The 20,391-nt window shown below is 55.0% G+C and overlaps 1 protein-coding gene across 3 annotated transcripts in view; it reads left to right on the top strand.

Moving 5' to 3' along the window:
• The window catches only part of KCNC1 (potassium voltage-gated channel subfamily C member 1), a 48,697-nt gene that overhangs the window by 24,321 nt on the left and 3,985 nt on the right, over positions 1-20,391 (top strand). For 2 of the 3 annotated variants that reach the window (XM_055282177.1, XM_063641043.1), the window contains one exon: positions 12,985-13,918. In XM_055282177.1, the coding sequence (XP_055138152.1) occupies positions 12,985-13,918 (934 nt within the window). Of the gene's footprint in view, positions 1-12,984; positions 14,806-15,086; positions 19,160-20,391 lie in introns of those variants that run through there. The other variant, XR_008658413.2, reaches the window with a different exon arrangement.

Here is a 20,391-nt window from a genome sequence, read left to right as displayed (position 1 = left end):
GGATAACTTGCTACAGCTTTTCCTTCTCTATCACCATTTGCTGCTTCTCCTTGCACTTTTATGTTATGGAGAGAGCTACTTTCCTTAAACCTGATGAACCAACTTCTGCTGGCTTTAAACTTTTCTTCTGCAGCTTTCTCACCTCTCTTAGCCTTCCTAGAATTGAAGAGAGTTAGAGCCTTGCTCTAGATTAGGCTTTGGCTTAAGGGAATGTTGTGGCTGTGTTTCATCTTCTATCCAGATCACTCAAACTTTCTATCAGTAGTCAGGCTGTTTTGCTTTCTTATCATTCATGTGTACACTGGAGTAGCACTTTCAATTTTCTTTTAGAACTTTTCCTGTGCATTATTCAAACTTGGCTGACTGTTTGGTGCAAGAGGCCTAGCTTTTGGCCTATCTCAGCTTTCGACGTGCCTTCCTCACTAAGCGTAATCATTTATAGCTTTTGATTTAAAGTGAGAGACATGAAACTCTTCCTTTCACTAGACCACCTAGAGACCATTGTAGGGTTATTAATTTGCCTAATTTCAATATTGTTGTGTCTCAGGGAATAGAGAGGCCTGAGGAGAGAGAGAGATAGGAGGACAGCCAGTCAGAACTCAGATAACATTTATCCATTAAGTTTGCCATCTTATACGGGTGTGATTTGTGGTGCCCCAAAACAATTACAATAGTAGCATCAGAGATCAATGATCACAGGTCACCATAACAGATATAATAATAATGACAATTTGAAATATTGCTAGAATAACCAAAATATGACACAGAGACAAAAAGTGAGCATATGCTGTTGGAAAAATAGCACGGGTTGCCACAAACTTGAATTTGAAAAAAAAATTGCAATATCTGTGAAATGCAATAAAGCAAAACGCAGTCAAACGAGGCATGTCTGCATATCCTATATGGAGCGCCTTCCTACTCACTGCCTAATCTGGGAATCTTATTCACGTATTTCTTATTCCAATCTGTGGCTTTCTCAAAAAAATGTTTGAGGCACCTAAGACACACCTACCACAGAACCCTTAAAAATAAAGAAGAAAAACTACATGTAGTATAATGAAGAAAAGAAATAGCTATACCCCAAACCCAGGTAAAGGATTCGCCTAGAATTGAGCACTAAATTTAGCCGAGCTCCCTGGCAGTCAGAGCAAAAGAGAAAATGTGAAGGGTTTTATGACTCATCATTTACTAACAGAAATGTAGACAGGCGTACTAGGAGACACCTGCTTGTTCTAAGCCCTGAAACACAAGAGGAATTTCCCACGTGGGATCCTGGTATTGCTCCAAGTCTAAGACGCTAATGGGAGACGGTGAGAGGAGACCCCCGTTAGCCTCCGTGTTTATTTACCATCTGCTCTCTAGGAGGAAGGCTCAGTCCACAGGAGCAGGTGCGATATGGGCTCCTGATTGGTCCTTCTGGGGGCTAACACTCAGGCTTCCTGGCCTGTAGGACTGCAGGGGACACTGTGGCACAGCACACCACACTCCCTAAGGCCTCCCCTAGGGCCCTCTGTACCTGCTGGTGGCCAAGAAAGGTCAGAGTCGCCAGATCCGGCTACGAGGGCACCTCCATGCCACCTCGCACGGTGGGGCCTCTGCACACACTGCCTACTGCTTAGGGGGCTTATGGGAGGCAATGAAGTCCATTGCTCCCAAGGACGGTGAGACTGATCGAGTGCTGAGACCTCAGGCAAGATTCTCTCCCTCTGAATCGCAGCTCCTCATCTAGAGAGTGACATGATAACACCGCACTGGGCTGGCACGAGGTTTAAACGGGGCAGTGCGTGGGAAGCCCCGGAAGCAGGGCCTGCCCAAGACTCAGGAAGCTGTTGTCATCTGTCTTCTTGTTACCAGAGTTAGGTGGGAAAGCCAGCAGCTCTGGCTTGAGCCCCACTCATCGTGCAACCTTGGGTATCCTTTCCCTCCCGAGCCCTGAGGCAGGCAGGGGTCCACGTGGAAAACCCTGCAAGCATGGGGGCAGGAAGTCCCCCTCACCTCGAGGACCGTGTCTCTCACTGACTGGAGGCCACAGGGCTGGATCTTGGACACACCTGGACTCGTCCACAGGAAGCTGGCTGTGTGCTGCACCGGCGGTTCCCACCAGGCTGTCCTTGGCTCCTGGTCCCTTAACAGGCAAGTGGTAGCAGAAGCAGAAAGAATTAGAGAGAAAGGCCTAAAACTGAACACATTTCTCCCTTTAACTATTGCTCTGCTCACCTTCCCACCTCCCTCACCTCTTGGTAATTTGTGAAAAACAAAAAACAAAATTCTGTGTTTGGATGTTTGTGCAGGGCCGCCTTGGCCAACTCCCGGCATGCCAGTGTGCAAGGGAGCCAGCAGTCTTGGGGTTTTGCCCTGGATCTGGGGAAGTCCTAGGCACCTGGCCTTTTCCTCCACACCCCTCAATGTTGTCTTACTTCCTGGAGTGTGTTATTTTAAGAATGATGGAACTGCATCTCCAAGAGGTTACTAGGCCATAGGCATATGGTTCATGGCCGAGCTGGGTTTCAAACAGGTCTCTGAAGCCAAGTCCAGGCCTCCCTTCCTTCCACCATGTGGCCTACTTCCCAGCACCTACCGTGGTCCGTTATGCATCAGACCTGCCTAGCATGTGGGTCTTATCTGGCCCCATGGATCCCAAATGCCAGGATTGGCTGGTGGCATCAGAGCCACCTGGGGCACAAATTAAAGGTGAATTTCTGTTCCCACCCGTAACTACTAAGCCAGAGTCTCTGGGCTCTGCCCTTGGATCTCCCCTCAGTCACTCTCCCCAGCACTCTCCCTCCCCTGCCATCCTGCCCATCACACCAGCATCTGCCCACTCCTGCCTCCTTCGTTCCCCACCAACCACCTCCAGGGAAGGGTTCTTACTCCCAGCTCTCCTTTCCACTCTTCCGGGGGCATGGGTTTAGCCCCCACCAGGGCCACCTTGTTGCTAAATCCCACGGGATCCCTCTGAGGCCGTCTCCTCAGGGACACCCTCTCCCCTTTTACTGCAGGACAAGGTCTGGCCATCACTGGACTTTGGTCACCTGCTGCTGGGCCAGGCTCAGCCTCAGTCACACTGCATGGGCTGAGTGTGGGAAGGGATGGGTCTCTGAAGGACAATGGTGGTGTTTTGTGCCTCAAACTCCCAGGCACCTCCCAGCTCAGCAGTTCCCATTCCATGACTAGAAGATTCTAGGCTTTTCTACGTCAGAGACACTCTGATCCTAAACCTTTGGAGAGGACCAGGGTGGGAGGGTCCACCGGAGCTTCAAGGTGAGCGGCTCTGTGTGGAGGCTCAGCGGTGTGTCTGAACACTTCCTTCTTGCTCTGTGTATCATTTCAACTCACTGTTACAACCACTGGGAGGCAGACAATGAAGGCTCAGAAAGGGACAATGACTTGACCACAGTCACGTGGCTGAGTCAGGCCTAAAACACAGGCGGGTGTGACATCACGGTCCTGCCGTTTCTGCTCCAGCCGCTACCTCTTCTGATGGGACTCCAGCTGCTTTGACTGGATCTCGAAGGCAGGTGGGCCTGAGGGATCAGAGGGGCCTGGAGGGCTGGAGGGACACTGCCTGAGCCAAGACTTGATGAGAAAGTCGCCACACTGGAGCCCAGTGCTGATGCTCCTGGAGAACATGGTTCCCCTCTGGTCCTGCTGAGTGCTCTGCACCCCGGGCCACTCCCTCACCGTGCTGCGCCTTCGTCTCTCCATTCCCACCCGCCAGGCCGCTTTTGCAACCTTCTCCGAGGACCTCCTCCGTCAGTGCTCTGGTCTTCTAATGACCAGGTTTCCACAAGCCCAAGGTGCCACCGATGTAAGACATGTGCGGATACAGGAAGAAATACCATTCCGGGATGTGTGCATTTTATATGTTTCAACTTCCAAAAAAAAGATATGCATCTTGTGATGAAAGTACCATGGGAACCCCTGCCACCTCGGGATGGGCCAGCCCAGCTGTTGTGGGGGCTCTTTCTGGATATGACCCAGGTGTAAGGTCCAGAGAATGAATTCAGTGAGGTGAGCCGTTGTCTCTTTGGGCGTCTGCGCCGGGGCGCTGCCTTTTCTGGCCCTGGCTCTCCCCCTTCTCAGATTGAATCCTGGGATGGAAAGTGTCACTGTGGAGATGCAGGGGGCCCCTGAGCTGGGCCGGCTCAGCCCCCCACCCTGCCTATCACCTTCCTCCAAGTCCAGGACAGTCCCAGGGAAAGGGGTACCCCCCTGGGCTAATGAAGGAGTGACCATCTCTGGCATGGGAAATGGTCAGAGCCCTGGGTTGAGTCTCGGCTCAGAGAACATGTGCCCAGAGTGCCCAGCCAGACCCTGGTTCCCTGGGAGATGGCCCGGACACTTACATGCACACACTCACACCCACACACCGCCCCCCCCACACACTCCCCACACACGCAATGCACACACCCACCCCCACGCACAGACCCCCACACCACCCCACACATGCAATACACACACACACACACACACAGACCCCCACACACCACCCCACACATGCACATATACACCCCCACACCCACACACACCCCCACACCACACCACACACGCAATACACACACACACCCACACATACTCCCACACCACACCACACACGCAATATACACACACAGACCCCCACACACCATCCCACACATGCACATATACACCCCCACACCCACACACACCCCCACACCACACCACACACGCAATACACACACACACACACACACACCATCCCACACATGCACATACACACACCTTCACCCACACACACCCCCACACCACACCACACACGCAATACACACACACACCCACACATACCCCCACACCACACCACACATGCAATACACACATACAGACCCCCACACACCATCCCACACATGCACATATACACACCCTCACCCACACACACCCCCACACACCACACACGCAATACACACACACACACCCCCACACCACACCACACACGCAATATACACACACAGACCCCCACACACCATCCCACACATGCACATATACACACCCACACCCACACACAAACCCCCACACCACGCCACACACACAGACCCCACACACCACCCCACACACGTTCATATACACACCCACACCCACACACAAACCCCCACACCATCCCCCACACACAATACACACACACACACACAGACCCCCACACACCACCCCACACATGCTCATATACACATCCACCTCCACACACACCCCACCACACAAGCACTTGTACACACCCACACACAAACCCCCACACCACACCACACACACACACACACAGCACCCCACACATGCACATATACACACACACACACCACCCCACACATGCACATATACACACACACACACCACCCCACACATGCACACACCTACACTTGCATAGCCCCCCACTCACCACCCCACATGTCTCCATAGACACACACACACCCCACAAACCACATATAGCCCCATATACACACATACAACACAAACCACACATAGCCCCATAGACACACACATACCACACATCACACACCACACATAGTCCCACACACACACACACACACACCACCCCACACAAAGCTCCATACACACACACCACTTCATACCTGTCTCCATACACACATGCAAACACTCCATATGTGTTCCCCACACACCCCATACTTGTCCACACACACACAAACACACCCCATATCTGTCCACACACACACACACGAATCACATACAGCACACGTAGCGACCATTTACGCAAAACTGGTGCACAGGCCTAGAGTCAGGTCATGTAGACATGACACACCTACTCCACACTGACACTGCCTACCCCCCACCACTCCCGCCAGTGCAGACTTCCCCAAGCAGGCTGCCACACGGCCGTGTTCCTGGAACATGCTCACACGCACTGTGCTCACACCCTCCATGGAGCACCTTGGGGGGCTCCTCCCACCCACTGCCCCCTGCGCCGCTGCAGCGTCTGGCACCCAGACACCACGCTCGGGGGCCAGGCCTCCTTTGCCTGATGGTGCAGGCATTTATTGACAGAACAAAAAAGGGACTGGACCCCTAACCATCCCATTTCCTCCCTGCCCTCCCTCCCATCCCCCAGCCGGCCCAGCACACTGTGAGCATTCCCGGCCCCGCGGAAGTCCAGATGAGGCTAATTCAGTTTCTAAACCCAACTCAACTGACAATTTATTTAGGACAATTGGCCATCCCGCCTGCTCTGCATCACTGACTCCGCATGGATTAACTCAAAGGCTGCACACCCCCGCTGGGCAGATTTAATTAGGCGGAAAAACTGACCTGAAGCCTCTGGGGGCCTGGGGCCTGGATGTCAGCCAGGGCTCCCCTGATTAGCTATCACATGCACCCACTGCCTGCAGCCCTGCCCTGCCTCAGAATCCTCAGAAAGGACCAATCCAACCCTCACTGTACCCATGATGAAACTGAGGCCCAGAGAGGGGAAGGAACTCGCCAAGGTCACACAGCAAGTGAGCAGCCGCACGGGAATGTTGGTCCCTGCACCACGTTACAGCCATCGCCTTGTTCCTGAAATGCCAGACTGCACGAACACAGCTCCCCAAGGCGAACCCCTGAACAGCTCCGATCCGAAAGGCAAGCACAATTTTCTAAAGATGACTGTGGCATAAATAATTCATAAATGAAAGTCATAGCACATATTGGTCATTTTAATAGGTAGTAAATTGCCTTTCTGATTTATGGTTTCAGGGGTGGGGTTATGATAAAAATAACTTGGTGATTTATAAAACATTTTCTTAAGTCAACAGATCGTTAGTAGGTTTGTCTGACTTTACAGCCAACAGCTTCACCACCCTGGTTACCATAGAAATGGGATGCCTTGCTCTGTTGCCATGGCGACCACTTTCTAGAACACAATTGGTGGGTCTCTCACGGTTTGTGATTTGGTTTGGAGGGGGGGGGGAAGGGCCAGAAACTACCAGCTTGGGTTTATGCCGCATTGTCAGACTATCTCGCCTGTGTTGTCTCGAAATTCTACAGGGTGGCAACTGCCATGGCCAAGCTGGGTGACAGTTGCCTGAGGGCTGCCCAGCAGAGCTCCCTTTGTGCCCCCTGTCAGGCCAGCAGCCCAGGAGGGACTGGCCTCCCAGCAGGCCTGGATCCTGGGTGTGGTGGGACCCAGTTGCTGCAGGCATGGCGTGTAGAAGGGAGATAAAGTCTGGCAGGTCACACAAAATCAGGAAGCCCACGGTGATGGGCACAGCCTAGGGTCGGGTAATCCGGGAGATGGCAGCCTGAGCAGGGAAGGCGGAGGAGGCAGAGGCAAGGTGGGCTGGAGCTGCCTGTCCTGCAGGAGGGGGACAGACACTGAATCATTTACACCTGGGGTCAGGAGAGAGCTGTCTGCAGGGAGCTGCCGGGGCGCAGCCGGGGCCTGCATGTGCTCACAGTGTGTATGCTGTGCTGTTACCTCTGCTGCATTATGTGTGTGTGCCGAGTGTGTATGCACGAGTGGTGTGTGCGTGCGCCTTGCGGTGCAGCACCCAAGTGTTTCTGGTGGTGTGTGGCAATGTGTCTCCGCATGTGCTACATGGGCTCCTGTGTTTACTGTGTGGTGGGGACACTGTTGTAGTTTGTGTGCCATGTGCACGGTGTCTGTGCTTAGGTAATGGATGAGACATGTGCTCTGGGTCACTGTGTGTGTTTGTGGTCTGTAGGTGACTCTTCCATGTCTCTAGGCGGCTTGGATTGGGAAGCAGATCGTTCATGTGGGAAGCAGTCCCCTAATCTTGCCTGTGACCCTACAGCCCCGGGCATGACAGCCCAGGGTTGTCACATAGGCTTTTCTGAGGCTTACCAGGCAGAGGGTCCCTCTGCTGTTGACATTATACCTTGCTAGACAGGGGCAGTGTCCCCACCCAAGGGGCTGCTCTTGCTCCAGTTGCTAGCAGATTCTGGGCAATGAGGCCTAAGAAGCATTCAGATGTGGCTGGCTCCAGCCTTTGGATCCAGGTAGCCTTGCTCTATCACTGGGAATAGGCACAACCTGCTCTTAAGGATTCTGAGCTGTGCCTGTTAAGCTCCTAGACAGAGCCATTTAGACACAATCAGGGGGCAGCTCTCCAGTGGGTGGGGCTGCATTTTTAGCTCCAGGAGCTTTGGTGACTCTGGAGGCAAGAGCTTAAGTTCTAGAGCTCAATACACTTGGGAGGCCGAGTCCGGCAGATCACCTGAGGTCAGGAGTTCAAGACCAGCCTGGTCAACATGGTGAAACCCCATCTTTACTAAAAAATACAAAAAAAAAAAAAAATTAGCTGGGCATGGTGGTGGGCACCTGTAGTCCCAGCTACTCAGGAGGCTGAGGCAGAGAATCGCTTGAACCCGGGAGGCGGAGGTTGCAGTGACCTGAGATTGCGCCATTGCACTCCAGCCTGAGCAACAGAACGAGACTCTGTCTTAAAAAAAAAAAAAAAAAATAGCCGGCTGTGGTGGTGCACACTTATAATCCCAGCTACTTGGGAGGCTGAGGTGGGAACCCAGGAGGTGGAGGTTGCAGTGAGCCAAGATCATGCCACTGCACTCCAGCCTGTGTGACAGAGCAAGACTCCGTCTCAAAAAAAAAAAAAAAAAAGAAAAGAAAAGAAAGAAAAACACTTGGATCCAAATCTCAGCCTCATCACGAGCTTTAAAACCTTGGCTTAGTCCCCAAACCTCTCTGTACCTGCATTTCCTCCTTGACGCAATGGGGATATGGCCCCATCTCACCAAGCAGGTGTGAGGACTGAAGGCGCATAGTAGGTCCTCAAGCTTTGGGAGCTTTTTCCTTTCTCCAGGCAGCCCTGGAGAATGGACACAAGGGACCTGGGGCTTCGTTGCTCTTGCTCCAGCTGTGCCTGTGGCTGACCTCCCACTGGTCTAGACTTACGAGGACACTGGGGTCTGAGCAGGCTGAGGCATCTTCCTCCTCAGCACTCTAAGGGTCCCTTGGGATTTGATGTTGCTGGGGCTCTGCCTGTAACAGAGGAAGATCAGGCCTCACAGTAGCAAAGGACAGGAAGGCAGGCGCCCAGGGAGCCTGAGCAGGGCGAGAGGCCTGGCCTCTACCTCTCCTGACTCTCCCTGGGGAAGGGGTCTTTGCACCTGGACCTGGCTTCTGCTGCCTGCTCCCAATCCCCCACTCCTTGGGCACTGGGGCCCAGAGAGGAAAGAATCTAGACAGGCTATCCATTGATCCCTGAGAAACAAAGACTTTTTACCATAATCTTATAAGGCCTGAGTTTTCCAATCGGGATCTGAACTGAGAGGAGCACTTGAGATGAGAGCTCTGAGGGCTGTGGGGGCGCCTGGGAGTTACCAGGCTCCTGGGACATCAGTGCCCTGTCTGGGCTGTTCCTGTGAGCCTCCCCAGACACTAAAGAGCCGGAATCGGAGATGGGCTTGCTGCCTCCCTGGGGCGCATTTAGAGACTCCTGGGGGACTCCCTTCAATTGCTACCTCCTGTGGGCCAGGGCTGTGAAGGGGAGCCTCACCTCAGGGGAAGGGCCACTTAGTAGGGCCCTGAAGGATGAGTGGGATTTTTCCAGACAGAGACTGGCAGGAGCACTCTCCAGCAGAAGGAATAGCAGGTACAAAACCACGGAGGTGGGGAGACACTCTGTGGTCAGAAATGGCAGAGGGCTGCATATGGCAAGAATGTTGGGTGCATGCAGGGAGAGGACTCTGGGAAATCAAATGAGGCCAGGACGTGGAGAGCCTCGTGCGCCAGGCTGGGGAATTTGGGCTTTCTCTGTGGGCTGCATGGGCAGAGCTGGGATTCCAGTTGAAAGCACCCTCTGGTAGCCAAGACTGAAGTCTAAAACCTGCTTTGATGGCAGTGACCCTGCCCGGAGAGAGTCCCATATGAACAGGGGGTACAGTGGAGAATGGATGTTGGGGGGGCGGTTTGGGAACGGGATGTCCTGGCTGATGGGGCAGTGAGGAGGGGAGGTGCTTCCGGCCTCCAGCCAGGATTGAGAGCCAAGTGTGCAGTGGGCCCTGCCTCTTGGCACCGTTCGGTCATCCATAGTGTGCTTGTTCCTCTCCTCCCATACAAAGGCCAGAGAAGGGGGTGCAGCTGGGGGGCCTGCCCTGCCCTTAGGGAGTCTCTGGGCTGTGAACGCCAAGCTCCAGAATGGGGCCTTCTAGGGGGGATCTGAAGCCAGATACCCAGCAGACCAGGATGTGTGTTTTAGCTCCGAGAGCCTTGGCAACTCTGGTGATGGAGAGAACTCTGGAGCTCATCAAACTTGCAGGCAGCGTGGTGGCCCCTTCCCGTTGCTTCTACATTGCTTTCCTGGTCTACCTCTGTCGTGCTCCAGGTCTGGTCTTTCTGGATCTGGGAGCCATGGCTTTAAGCCTCCACCCTGCCTCTCTCAAGTGTGCACAAATTACTCTGACCTTTTTCCAGCCTCCTCTAGTTCATAGGGCTGAGGGTTCAGCTTTTCAGTCTACTGCATTGTACTTGTCTCTGAATGTATCCTTCACCTGAGCTAGGCAGGGAGCTCCCTGAGGCTGGAATGAGGCCTTATTCAACTCTGTGCCAGGGAGAACTTGGTGCCTTGTGAGGAATGGATAGATGGGTGCATGGGTGGATAGAAGGGAGGGATGGAGGGAGGGACACAGGAAAGAGGGAGGGAGAGAAAGAAAAAAGGAGGGAAGGGAAGAAGAATGAATGGATGTATGGATGGAAAGAAGGGAGGGAGGGAGAGAGAAAAGAAGGGAGGGAGGGAGAGAGAAAAGAAGGGAGGGAGGATGAGTGGATGGATGGGTGTATGAATGAATTAAAAAGGATGAATGGATGGCAGGGAGGGAGAGAGAAAAGGAGGAAGGGAGGATGATGCGCTGGTGAAAGAAAGGAGGGATAGGCCAGGTGGGATGGCTCTCGCCTGGAATCCCAGCACTTTGGGAGGTCAAGGCAGGAGGCTCACCTGAGGCCAGGAGTCTAAAACCAGCCTGGACAACATAGGGAGACCCCATCTCTACAAAACAAAAATAAATAAATAAATTAATTAATTAGTAAAAATTTAAAAACAGAAAGGAGGGACAGATGGATGGAAGGAAGGAAGGCTGCATATGGACCACACTTGGTAGTGGCTCAAGAGACAGTTTTCTGAAAATTGCACAATGCTCTAGAACCAACAGGACTCGTAGAGTCCCGTTGGCTTAGCTTAGGCAGATCTCTTCCCGTTTCTGGGCCTCAGCTCCCCATTCGTAGCATGTGGTGTCTCAGAGCAGATCATATCTACAGGCTACTCTCACTCTGTCATTCTGAGATGCCAACTTTGTCACTTCCTTTTGCTCCCAGCTTCCCTCTGCTCCCAGCTTCCCTCAACACAGAATGTGGTATGGAAGGTCCACATAATTCTTGGTTCCCAGATCCCTGCCAGGTTGAGTGTCAGGCCCTGTGACCATGGTTAATCCAAACAAGACTGTTCTGGGACTTCCAGGGCACCCCCTGGGTGGGGGAGGGGCATCACTGCAAACAAGGCGGGCTCTAGGGGCAGCATGGCTGCCTCCTGCTGCTGACACAGGGCGCAACCTCGGCCCTCCTCCAAATGATCTATGAGGGCAGGTCAGAGAACAAAGGTGTCACCCCTTACAGACTGTAGCCCGGAGCTGCCACCTGGAGAAGGCACTGCTTTGGCCATGGCTAGGCAGGGACAAGGGGGACCCAGAGGGGTGGGGTGCAGTGAGGACATGCAGGCAGGAGTGACTACCTGGGCCCCTGAGAGAGGGCTGACTGGCAGGGGCCCATCCACCCAGGGCAGGGCCAAGGGAGGCCACAGTATGTTAGAGTCCCGACGGGGCTGGCAGGAGACTGTGAGAAGAGACCTTGCCCCAGAATCCAGTCTGAGCAGGAGGGTTTGAAACTCAGAAAGTTGCTCGATTCTGTCTCCTCGGTACCCATGCCTGCTGCAGGCTAGAGAAGCCCAGGGGGTCGTTAGATGAGGCCTCCAAACCAAACCAAAGGGTCTCCCAAATCTTTTTGCTGGGGGCTCAGGGCCAGAGCAGGTGGTTCTGGACAGGCAGGGTGATCCTGGCCATTTCCTTCTCGCTGGTGCTGTCTGAGAGAGTAGGCAGCCACACATGTTTGGGAAGCCCCAGGCCTCCAGCAGCTTCTTCTTCCCTCCCACTCACACCACTACCCTAGGGCTGGAAAGGAGTCAAGCAGGGCCTATGGCTTGTGGTGCCTTTGGGGATCTCTGGTGCAATTCTCCTCCTGATGCCTGAACCCTCAAACAGTCTCTCTCACAAAAAATCATTCAGCCTCTATTTGAGGACCTCCAAGGACAGGGAACTCATTACCATGTTGTGGTACAAGTTCCTAGGAAGACAGAGAGAGGGGGTACATTTTAGGAAGCTGTCTAAGACCATGGGGAAGGCATACATTTTTTTCAGCTCTGGGCAGGATAGAACCTGAAAGAGACCACATGAGGGAGGTACAGACCCATGAAAAAGAGCAAAGAGCCTGGAGCTGGGAGAACAAATGGAGATCCCACCTCTGAGGGGCTTCATTCCACTCTAGCTGCCCCCTCTTTTTTCTTTGCAAACTTCAGCCCCAGCAGGCTGGGTCACTTTTATTGGGCAGGGTAGATAAATGCCTTAACAAATCAGCTCCAAATCGCAGTGGCTGAAATTTATTTCCCACAATGGAAATTTATTTCCCACTCAGGTAACAGTTCAATGTGGGTATTTGGCTGATGTCTTTCTTTTCAGGGACGCAAGCTCCTTCCCTCTGTAGTTATACTAGTTATTGAGGCTTCCACATTTAGCTGGCAATAGGGGGAAGAAGAGACCATGGAAGACGGAGTAGGAGGGTTTTAGAGCCTGCCCTGGCGGTCGTGCAGGCCCCCCGTGCCCTGAGGAGGGAAATGTGGCACGTGCTGCAGGGGGCCTGGTGCAGGCATCTCCCCCCGTCTGGCCCTGGGACTGGACAGAGGCAACCCAGGCTTCTCCACTCTGGGTGGGCCTCCCTCTGACACTGTGTCTTTATCCCCACAGTATGTGGCCTTCGCTTCCCTCTTCTTCATCCTGGTCTCCATCACCACCTTCTGCCTGGAGACCCACGAGCGCTTCAACCCCATCGTGAACAAGACGGAGATTGAGAACGTTCGCAATGGCACGCAGGTGCGCTACTACCGGGAGGCCGAGACGGAGGCCTTCCTTACTTACATCGAGGGCGTCTGTGTGGTCTGGTTCACCTTCGAGTTCCTCATGCGTGTCATCTTCTGCCCCAACAAGGTAGAGTTCATCAAGAACTCGCTCAACATCATTGACTTTGTGGCCATCCTGCCCTTTTACCTGGAGGTGGGGCTGAGCGGCCTGTCCTCCAAGGCAGCCAAGGACGTGCTGGGCTTCCTGCGCGTCGTCCGCTTCGTGCGCATCTTGCGCATCTTTAAGTTGACCCGCCACTTTGTGGGCCTGCGGGTCCTGGGCCACACGCTCCGAGCCAGCACCAACGAGTTCCTGCTGCTCATCATCTTCCTGGCCTTGGGCGTGCTGATCTTCGCCACCATGATCTACTACGCCGAGAGGATAGGGGCACAGCCCAACGACCCCAGCGCCAGTGAGCACACGCACTTTAAGAACATCCCCATCGGCTTCTGGTGGGCCGTGGTCACCATGACGACCCTGGGCTACGGAGACATGTACCCGCAGACGTGGTCCGGCATGCTGGTGGGGGCCCTGTGTGCGCTGGCAGGCGTGCTCACCATCGCCATGCCCGTGCCCGTCATCGTGAACAATTTCGGGATGTATTACTCCTTAGCCATGGCTAAGCAGAAACTACCAAAGAAAAAAAAGAAGCATATTCCGCGGCCACCGCAGCTGGGATCTCCCAATTATTGTAAATCTGTCGTAAACTCTCCACACCACAGTACTCAGAGTGACACATGTCCGCTGGCCCAGGAAGAAATTTTAGAAATTAACAGAGCAGGTAGGAAACCTCTTAGAGGCATGTCGATCTGACCTTTCACCTCCGCCCCCTGTAGCGATGATTCCAGATCCAGTCAGACTGCTTCCTTAGTTCCGTGGGTGACCCCGGACCCCGCACTCAGTCTCGAGGTGTGGAGCCTGGGGGCCCAGGGAGATGCTGGGCGGCCAAATTCAGAAGGCGAGAGCCTGCTAGAGGAACCTCACTGGTGCCCCTGGGTAAGGAGGTTGACGTGGTTGGTCTCGTGATGTTCTAAAGAGACAACGCGGCCCGCCAGGTTGCTGAGGACTAACTTAGCAGGAGCCGGGGGGCTCTGCTCGGCGGGGCAGGAGTCCGGTGTGAGTCTCTGACTCAGGCTACTGAGCCGGTGTTGGGACAGAGTGGGGGCGGGTGTGATTTGGAAATGCTAGACAGCCTTTGATCTGGTCCTTACCACGGCTGCCTTCAGGCTGTGTAGATGGCAGAGATGGTGCATGGGATCTGGGCAGGAGGGTCCCTTGCAAAGGCAGGCGCAAGGGTTCTCACCCCCAGCAGAGCCTGTCTCCATAGCTGAGTAGAATTCCTGCCCTGATTCGGGCTGCCCAGCTCGAGGTCCTTCCCAGGAGACGCCTGTAGCCCTCCGTGACAAGCTTACTTACCCCATAGCATGCCGAACCAACTCATCTTCTACCACCACTCTAGAGTTTAGCCTTTATCTTTAGGAACCTGTTGAAGTGACTCTAGCTTTCACGTTGTCTGTTTGGGTTGATGGTCGAGTGGGAGTTTCCAGTGACCTGATGGAAGCGGCTGCCGAGCAAAAGCCGAGAGGGGGCCGCCACCCTGGGCAGCTTAGATGAAAGCGCTACAGACCAGCAACAGCCTCCCACCGAGGGTTCTCCCCGTTTCCAGCGGTAGGGACTGCAGCAGCAATATAGACATCCCAACCAGTGTACAACCACTTTCCCTTGAATTCACTAGGGGCCGGGAGGGGGGAGGGGGGCACGAAACAATACTAGTCACCGCGGGATATATTCTAATATTCCATGGCTAGTGGTTTGTTATGGGACTATCTCAGTTTTATGAGAACCTGCACATAGCACATAAAGTTGATCATGGGGCTCTGGTCCGAAGATATAAAGCCCATAGTCTACCTCTACCCATGGAATACCATCGACTTATTCTGTGGACACAGGGATTTCAAAGGAACAGATGACCCAGAGAAGAATGACAGCACTGAGTAAGAAGGAGTGCCAGGTGAGCGGGAGGTTGACGTGACAGTTAGGTGGCATTTAGTCTAGGAAGGACCTCCCCATGCCCAGGTCTGGCAGGAGGCTGCTGGCTAGCTCAGCCCCAGGTGGGGAAGTTTCCCCCTGGTTTGGGTGGCCTCCCCCAATGGATGATTGATTTTCTTCCCTGCTATCGCGCTCTCTGATCCACCACCCCATCCCAATCCTCTCCTGGCTTTACCCCACAGCTATGCTGGCCCGAGCACTACCCTCAAGGCCCATTTCTTTGCCCATGGGGGCTTCCCAGCCCTTTCACCCTGCCGCATACCCTCCCCTTCCTGGGATTTCTGTAGGTGCCTGAGAGGAACATGGCCAGGAGTGGGCAGGGGTCTCCGAGGCTGAAACAGCTCTGAGCTCTCTGCTTTGGATTAGCTAGTTACTTGATTTCAGGAGCTACCAACAGGGCTCTGGGCCTCTAGGGGGAAGGCGTGGGCTGGCCCAGGCCCCAGCTTCCATGTGGGCCTGGCAAGAAGAGCTGAACCTGAGTGGCATCACCGTGGCACTACCTGGCCCTTCCTTTGCATCCTCCCCGACACTGGATCTTTCAGGATTGTTGCCCCAAGCGCAGGTGCCCTGGGCCAGCCAGTCAGGAATCCCCAGTGCTCTCCAGGCAGGCCCAGATTCCTCTGTACTCTTGGACGATGACAGTATTATCCTGTGCGGAGTCCCCCTGCCCCCCAGGGAGTGCAGATGTGTTTGTTCAGACGCGCACACCAGCTAATCCCAGCACACAAAACCTGTAAAACCCATGCACTCCTGTGGGATTGCCCGTTGGCTCCACAGTCTCTCCCCAGCCCTGCTTTTGAGAGCCACTTTGCCCTGGTCCCAGGTTTCAGGGGCCCAGACAGTTCTGGCCTGGACAGTCTCTGTGGCTGAGGAAGTATTTGGTGCCCTCCCAAGCTTGCCCTCTGGAGCTTGGATGCCTGGATCCCTCCTGCCTCCCCTGCTTCCCAGCTGTGCTCCCAAGCCCTTCCCAAGCACTCACTTCCCGGTGGTGTTGGTGCTGTCCTGATATCCTGACCCCCGAGGCTCCAGCCTCATCCCTCACCAGAACACTTCTTCCTCCAAAAGCTGGCGTGTGAGACCCCGGCTATCCACCACCAAGAGGAGCTGCGGTCTTTAGGGGCGTCGTCCCCACCTCTGCACCCCAGAGTTCTTCCCATTCGCCCTTTTTCCTGCTTGCAGCCATGCACCTAGATGGGCATAGGGTTGGGGTGAGTTTGTGGGAGAGTGAAGGGGAGGCCAGGGGCAAGGAGGGTAAATGTGGTAGCCCCACAGGAATTGTGAGAGATGAGATGCAGCCCCCCAAGGCCTTTCCAGTCTCACTGTACCCCCAAGGCAGTCTAGTAGCCTCGCCAAAACCTGAGGTTCTCCAGTTCCACTTTTAAAACCAGGGTTAGGGGCTGTGTGTGGCATGCTGGGTTCTGAGGGCATCCCTCCCGCCCCCGCCCCCCAGGCCAGCCCCCAGTGGTGCCAGCAGTGCCTGCCCCTCACCTCCACCTCTTGGTCTCGCCTGAAGCCTCAGTCTGCGTGTCTGTCCCAGGGACAATCTGGTCTCCTCCTCTGTGCTGTGGCTGGCATGGCCCCAGTGTCTGAGGGCTTGTCCTGGGAGGGGCATCAAGAATCCAATTCTCACCTGGTTGTAGGACCTCTTGGGGGATGCTAGGAGGGCGCCCTGGCACAGCCAGGGATTGTCTGGGGCTGAGGAGCCCAGGAGAAGCTACTTCTCTCCCAGAAAGGGGCTCCCTCCTGCATCTGCAGTCGGACGCCCAGACCGCCCACTCTGGACAGCCCACAGTGCCTCCTCCGTCCTGCCATGCCCATTTGCATGTGTCTTGTCCATCTCTGCTCCTGTGATGTGGGTCAGTCCTTTGTGGTGCCACGTCCAGGGCTGCAGGGTCCCACGTCAGTGAGCAGTGGGTGGCCAGGAGGGAGGGGTGGTGGCCGGGCTCCCTTCCTACCCATGGCACCTAGAACAGCAGTGAGGTCCCAGAGAAGCCCCTGCCTGGGCTCCCTGGGAGCTAACCCTGCAGCCTCTGGGTTATCTTTGGCAAAGGGGTCTAAAGTCCCCTATCCCCAGCCGCTCTACTTCTCCTGCTGGGCGGCAGTGGCTGCCCAGTGAGTGGTGCTATCCATGGGCGGGGAGGGTGCTGGGCAGAGCTGACTAGGCGGCAGGTGGGGCTAAGAGAGTTTCTGCAGGGACCCAACTGCAGGGTCAGCAGCGTGTGGGCCCTGAGTGGGGTCCTTGTTGTCCTTAGGTGGGCTGTGGGGGAAGTAGCAGAGAAATGAAGTGATGCCGGGGGCCAGGCATGGGTGTTCTTTCCCGTGTTGTTCACATTTTCTCTCTTTCTCTCTCTCTCCACTAATCATGTTTCTCTCTCTCTCCTCGTTTTGTTGCATGACTTGTGCCGGTTCTCGTGATTGTTCCCTGCTCGTGTCTCACAGACTGTCCCCATTTAGCCCGAGACTTTTTTCCTGAGTCCCCAGCTGGGCAGATCCCTCAGGGCTAAACCCAAGGAGATGCCCAGCAACCCCCAACCCACCCCAGCCCCGCGTGCGCCCCTCCGGTGCCCGCAGCTGGTGTGAACAGTAAGTACTTTGGCGGTGCCTAGAGACCAGGGCAGAAAAGCCAGCTCTGCTGACTGAGGGCCCAGCCTCGGGTTCTCCTTGCTCCAAAGTTTAAAAAAAAAATGACCCTCTCGCGGATGCTCATCTCAGCCCATTTCAAGCCTGGAAACCATCTCTGAGACGCTGTCCATGCTGCCATTTCATCACTGCAGGCCTGTGGGTCTAGTGGGGGCCTGGGGGCCCTGGGCTGGGGGAGGCAGGGCCCCCAGCCTCTGGAAAGCAGGTGGGAATGGAGGCTTCTAGCCACTCTCTCATCCAAAGGACGGGGCAGGGGCGGGGGCTCACACCTTTGGCCCTATTCATGGGTTCCCCAGATTTATACAGTTGGCCCTTCCTTAGTTTCTTTCTTCAAGCCACCCCTCTGGAGTTGGGGAGGGACAATACCCCAGTTTCTGAAAGCATCTTAAACCATAGATAGACTAACAGCCCAGGGGGCTGGGCCCATTCACAGAGCAAGCCTTAAACTTCCCCACCCAATCATTAGCCCCTCCTCAAAGGTTAGGGTTGAGAGAAGCAGCAGGCCCTAGGGGTGTCCCGGGAATCCCCCAGGAGAGAAAGTGCCGGGCTGTCATCCCTCCAGGGGTCCCTGATGGATGCTCCTTGTTCCCTGCCTAAAACCGTCCCGAACTTTGGGCCCTTTAGAGATTGTGGGAGCTGGGAGCCCCCAGGGCCTGGGGGCTTGCGGACAGAGCCAATGGGCGGGGGCCCAGCATTCAGAGCCAGAGAAGAGTCTCAGGCGGCACCATCTCCGCAGAGGCAGAGGCAGAGGCAGAGAGAAGGCACCCCCCTCTGACCCACCCCCTCAGGCAAGAACTGCAGGCTGTGGACACCTCCCCCGGCAGAGGATGGCCAGCAGAGACTCAGCAAGTCCTCACTCCCCTCCCAGAAGGAGACGCTGCCTGGGAGGACCCACTGTTCTCCCCTTGAGGAAAATTCATTCAGGGTGCTATGGGCCTCAACCCCCACATTGTCATCTGCGTCCTCTCCATACTGTTTCCCTCCCCTCTCCCAACACCCTCCTCCCTCAGCCCGGAGACCCTTGGATGGAAGATGGGGCCAGCCAGAGTGGGAGGCAGGACCAGCGTGTCTGTGAGCACATGTGTGTGCCTGCAGACATGCCCCAAGACCCCAGAGACGCCCCGACCCCAGTCATATGGTGTAGGAGTTACCTTGGCAACTGGCCTTTTTGGTTCAGAGTAAATTGGGAAGGGAAGCCCCTGGGATTTGTCAAGAAACGCACTGTACGTGAAATGCTTTGCCATCTTGTACGAAAGACTTTTTTTTTAAGTTCCAAAATTATGATGGGATTTTTTTGGATTTGCTTTACGAATAAACCTGATTGGTCCATTTCTCTTTTGACTGACTGCCTCTTTGTAGTGACATGATGTGTACACGGGCGGTAATCCCACCCACGTGCACGCCCAGCGTGTGCACGTGGGGAAGGATCACTTCTGCGTGTAGTTACATGATGTGAACAGGATCACGGGAGAGTGTTCAATTGGGTGGACATTGTCTCCAGCCTTTTCCCCCCTCTACTCTTTCAGAGAGCCTCCCCTAACGTGGTCGTGCCCAAGTTGGTTTCCCTCTTCCACAAAAGGGCTTGTGCTTGAGGCTCTCACCCTAGATGAAGTATTGGAGTTGGCTCCACCCTGGCCAGGAAGATTCCGCTTTGAGGGCAGAGAGTTTGGGGCAGGTTCGGTCCTCAAGAGTGATGGGATGGGGGCAAAGGCCAGTCAGGGCTACCTCTGTCAGCTCCAGAGGCCTCCACGGCCCTGCTCCAAGATCTCGGAGAGACAGAGCTCCTTGCTCTGGCCACACTTTGCCCCCCACCAAATGTGCTCCCAGGCTTCTTCTCAGGCTGCCACAGAGGCCAGAACTCCAATTTCCCCCACCCAAGTCCATCAGCCGCTGTTGTCTTCTACACATTCATCTGCCTTGCTTTGCCGGGGACACTGACCAGAGGGGACAAAGGAATGGGAGCCCCTCCCAAATCCCTGTCCTGCTGTCACAGCCTCATGCATACATCCTTGTTGTGCCTGTGCAAGCTGACCAGGCCTGCTGGGGGCAGCATGGAGTGGAAGACACTGGCTTGACATGTGTGGGGACCAGAGCAGACCGAGTGATCAGCTTGGGTCCGTCTGTGTGGGGGGCGGAGCAGATGGAGTGGTCAAATTGGGTCTGCATGGGCAGAGAGGAGACTGTGTGACCAGGACTGGTCCATATGGGAGTTGGGGCATAGAGTGACCGGACCAGGTCTGTGTGGGAACAGAGTAGACTGTGTGACCAGGCCTAGTCTGTATGGGGAACAGGGCATACAGAGTGACCCGCTTGGGTCTGTATGGGGTTGGGGGGTGGGGCACGGGCACAGGCTGAGTGATTAGATGGGGGGTGGGAGTGGTGTGAACCAGGTGATCAGATGAGATCCTAATGGGAGATGGGGTAGAGTAGATGAGGTGGTCTGGATGGGGCTAGGGAAGCCCGAGCAACTGGCTGGCTGTGGACGGGAGGCAGCCGGGCTCTGGTCAGCAGCAGAGGGGTCCGGAAAGGCCCCTCTCTAGACTGGAGTGTTTCTGCGTGTCTGTC

The sequence above is a fragment of the Symphalangus syndactylus genome, chromosome 6, assembly GCF_028878055.3.
Source record: "Symphalangus syndactylus isolate Jambi chromosome 6, NHGRI_mSymSyn1-v2.1_pri, whole genome shotgun sequence".
NCBI lineage: Eukaryota > Metazoa > Chordata > Mammalia > Primates > Hylobatidae > Symphalangus > Symphalangus syndactylus.
The sequence above is the reverse complement of the archived record's forward strand: the minus strand, read 5'-3'. Positions and strand labels throughout refer to the sequence as shown.